At 43.9% G+C, this 4,460-nt stretch overlaps 1 protein-coding gene across 1 annotated transcript; it reads left to right on the plus strand.

Moving 5' to 3' along the window:
* The first annotated feature begins 3,220 nt into the window (after positions 1–3,220).
* LOC145126749 (uncharacterized) lies at positions 3,221–3,706 on the plus strand. The gene has a single exon (XM_079062056.1). The coding sequence runs from the start codon at positions 3,221–3,223 to the stop codon at positions 3,704–3,706; it is 486 nt and encodes a 161-aa protein (XP_078918182.1).
* Positions 3,707–4,460: the final 754 nt, after the last annotated feature.

The following is a 4,460-nucleotide window of genomic DNA, read 5'->3' on the forward strand; positions in this document are numbered from 1 at the left end:
CAAAACATTAACCGTATTAAAAACATCGTACTTTAACATGAATATTTTTGACCATCATTAATGATACAAGGAGATTAAGTATCAAGATAGTATGTTAGTGTAACATCCCGATTTCCAGGAGTGAGATTTTAGTGATTTTTATGCAAATAAGGAAGCCTACTCGAAAAGTTGGAGGCCCTAACTCGTCGTGTAAAGAGTAGCCAACCCGCGAGACTTTTAGGACCTACTTGACGAGCTGGAGGACCCAACTCGAGGAGTTGGAGCTGATTATGAAGACCCTAATCTTTAGGGTTTACACCCTATTTTAAGAACCTTACCTCCTCTCCCCAGCCTCCCTTACCACCTTTTCACGTCCAGAAGAAAACCCTAAGAGGTCTAACCATATTTTTAGTGTGTGTGTGTGGCTAAAAGTGTGTTGTTAGTGCATTTCTTGAAGTGGTTTGAAGATCTAGAAGCTTGGACCGAGAAGGGGCTTGTAGATCCAGCATCTACATCGTGTTGGCACTCATTTGGAGGTAAAAAGTCTTTACCTTGTCTTTCCATCCCTTAGATCTCTTCTGTTACAAGTTTATGGTCATTTTGGTGCAAAATGGGGGTCATTCTCGGGTTTGAGCTTGCCATAACCATATGACTTCATATCTGGACTCTTCTAGACCCCCTTAAGCATAATGTTCCTGACTTTAGCAAGCTTTGGCCCTGCTTCATGCCTTAAACCCCATCTTAGACTTGGTTTTCACGTTCTAAGCCCCTTAAGGCCTTGCATGCACATAAATTTTGCAACTTTACGTGGTAACTCCAATCTAGGAAGCTAGATCTGGAATTTGGAGCTTTGGACTCGACTAGAATGGGGTGAATGCAATTTGGCTGAAGAACTCAACGTGTTGGATGGCCAACTCGACGAGTGGAGACATGTTTTCCTATTTTCTGGACATTGCATATACTCGACTAGTTTCCTGGCAACTCGGCGACTTGACCCAGGTTTTCGCGGTTTTCTGAGTTCCGGAGGAACTCGACGAGTTAGTAGTTAGACTCGACGAGTTGGGTCAACATGGACTGTTGACATTGACTGTTGATTGTTGACTCTGACTTTGACCAAGGGTTGACCAAGTTTGACTTCTGAGGGTGTTCTGGTAATTTGGGATTTTGATGAACTTGGCCCTATCGTGGCTATAGGTGGCGGAGTTTGTGACTGTGATTTGGAATTTTGATCTTATGACTATAGTCCGGCAGTGAGGTGAGTTTTCCTCACTACACTGAAGGGTCGAAGGCATGAAGGCCAACCCTTTTGGGTTGTTATCCTGCTTTGTTGTTAGTGTGATTTGTTAGATCCGTATTTTGCTATATAGGATGTTTATGTGATTATGATCAGTTAGATCGGTATCCTGATAGGTAGGATGTTGCTATGATTAGAGATCTCCAGATCGGTTTGACTGTTTGTAGACTGTTATGTGATTACCTGTCATATGTGCACATGTTTGATTGGTAGTTAACGGTATTCCATCCTAAGGATGATTGGACCCTGGTATGTTGTCTCTGTAGATTGTTATATGATTATCTGATATAGGTGCACATGTTTGATTGGTATTGAGAGTATTCCATCCCGATGATGATTGGACTCGTAATACATGGGCATTCCAACCCGATGGTTGAGGTTCTGGTGTATATCAACCTGATTGTTTACTAGACCCATAGTATGTTGACATTCCAACTCGATGGTTGATGCCTGGGGGTATTCCAACCCGATGGTTGATTGGACCCATAGTATGTTGGCATTCCAACCTGATGGTTGGGGGCCTGGGGTATTCCGACCCGATGGTTGATTGGACCCATAATATGTTGTTTGTGTTTATATATATATTGTTGTGTGTATGGGTATTTTTGGGGAAACTCGCTAAGCTTCGGGCTTACAGTTTTGGATTTTGTTTCAGGTACTTCAGATGATCGAGGGAAGGCAAAGGCGTGATCATGAACCTCGACACATTTTATGATTTTGATTTCTGGGATACTCTGATATGAAACTACTTTGAAAACATTGTGTAATAAATAATGGTTTTTGAATGCTTGAAAAAGTATTAAATTTTCATGAATTTTATGGATATTACAAGTTGGTATCAGAGTCTTGGTTTGAGTGAATTGGAGCAACAATCGTGTGAATCCAGTCTCAAACCAAGGAAAAGATTTTCAAAATGATTTTCAAATGGTTTTCAAAATACTAAAGGAGAATGCAGAGTGGACGATCAGCCGGAGCCAGTAAGTAGACCCCAAAATACCATACAGATATTTGATATTATGATATGTTAGAACATCATACTAGTGATAGGCTAGAGATCTTCAGGAATTACATGATAGAATTTCCTGATTATATGATGCCTGATAGCCTAGGATTTCTGTATATGAAACTGACATCATTACTGTAGTTTCTTAGTGTATGCATCATAGTTGTACATAATTAAGATCATATAGCCTGAGAATGTTTGGTTTGGCCTTATTTCCTATTCTTTTCTGATTAAGGGCTTAGGGTACGATCAGAGATTCGAATGTCAATAGGGTCCAGTGTTATGTATGACAAGCATACACGAGTGGTGTAGGGTTGGTGGAAGTTTCATGGGTGGGTTGTGCGGGGTCATTCGGCCAGTTATGAGATATTTAGTCTCCCTCTAGGAGTGATGAATGAACGCTCGCCATGCATATGTATATCGTTAGGGTGTTGTGATGATACTTGAGACAAATATGGGTAGGTGTGGAAGGTAGCATGGGCCCGTACTACTAAAAGCACAAGACCCATACGCGTAGCAAGGGAGTCACAACCCTTACGGTTTTGTTGGTAGTTGGTTTTCCGATGTTGCATGGAACGTATGATATCTTTATGGTATATTTTCGGTATGGTGACTACGAGGCAATTTGAGGCCGAATCCGGGTCAGGATCAGGAGCTGGCGGCCTTGATAGGCCAGCATTGATAGAGGATCGCGTCAAGAGATCATCCGGGAGGAGGTGATTGAGATAGTCCGGGGTCGGATTCTGGAGATGTTTGGGTATATTAAGACCGCCATGATGGGGTATTTTGATGACAGATACGCAGCCACTGCTGAGACTGCGGCTTCTGCAGCCTCCGTATCCGTGGCGGCTGCAGGTGCGGGGACAGGTCGGGCTTTTCAGTATCTGGACTTTCATAACGCGAAGCTCTCGACTTTCGAGGGAGTTTAGGTCACGATTGTAGCCATGAGGTGGTTGTCTAATGTGGAGGGATGGTTCTTCACTTGTTCCTACCCTGCTGACCAGAATGTCAGATGTGCTCTAAACCTGTTGGGCATCGAAGCAAAGGATTGGTGGAGGTTGACTATTGGGTCGTATTCTAACGAGCAGAGGGCTGTGGTTACGTGGGATCAGTTCATGGAGCTATTACGTACTCGATACATTCCACGAGTTGAGCGTGATCGGTTGGCACAGGAGTTTCTGGAGAGGAGACAAAGTACAGAGTCGGTGATAGAGATCACCTGCATGTTTACTAAGAGGGCGATGTTTTTCCCTGAGTTTGCTTCTGAGCAGGATCAGATCACTCGTTATCTGAGCATGCTCAAGACGGACATCATACAACTCGTGTCCACTCAAAGATGTGATACTTTGCTACCGTTACAAGAGGTCACCAGGCGGCGTGAGTTGGAGATTGAGCTTCAGCTGAGGGAGCAAAGTCAGGCCCCGACGTAGTTACATCCTGCGCCGAAACGGTATAGGGCCGATAAATCCAGGCAGGAGAGTCAGAGGGGTCACACTTGTGGGAAGTGAGGCTAGGTGCATTATGGATTTTGCCAACCTTCTTCTGGATGCGACAAGTGTGGAAAGGAGGGTCACATCGCGAAGGATTGCAATCAACAGACTTCAAGTTCTAGTGTCAGACTTTGTTACCATTGTGAACAGCTAGGCCATATGAAGGCCCAGTGTCCCCTGCTAGCTGTCAGGCCAGCGCCGACTACCATAAAGGATTGCTGACGGGAGTCAGGTTAGAGAAGAGCCCCCGAGGACTCGGGGACGCGCCTTCCAGCTTACTGTCGAGGAGGCCAGGACAACACCTGATGTGGCGATTGGTATGTCTTTACCTCTTTTCTTATTGTTTACGATGTAATGTGAAGTTTCACTTGCCTTCTGCATGAGATGCTAAGACATGGAAGTTGTAAGGGAAATTAGTATCAAAGGATTATAGATGGTTGGGATCCAGAGATGCATTTGAGGATGAGAAGTTAGGGTAGCGAAATCGCCATTCCAGGGTAAGTAGTTGTAAATTGGAAATTCAGAAGTTTTCAGCTGGGATTCAGACTTCTCTTGAAGTTCTGGACATGAAAAGGTGGTAAGGGAGGTTGGGGAGAGGAGATAGGGTTCTTTAAATAGGGTGCAAACCTTAAATTGTAACAAATGTTTAGAGTTTGTTCAAATTCGGGTATTGGCATTTCCTACAGTAGCTAAA

The sequence above is a fragment of the Lactuca virosa genome, chromosome 1, assembly GCF_052849685.1.
Source record: "Lactuca virosa cultivar CGN04683 chromosome 1, Lactuca_virosa_CGN04683_v6, whole genome shotgun sequence".
NCBI classification, from domain to species: Eukaryota; Viridiplantae; Streptophyta; class Magnoliopsida; order Asterales; family Asteraceae; genus Lactuca; species Lactuca virosa.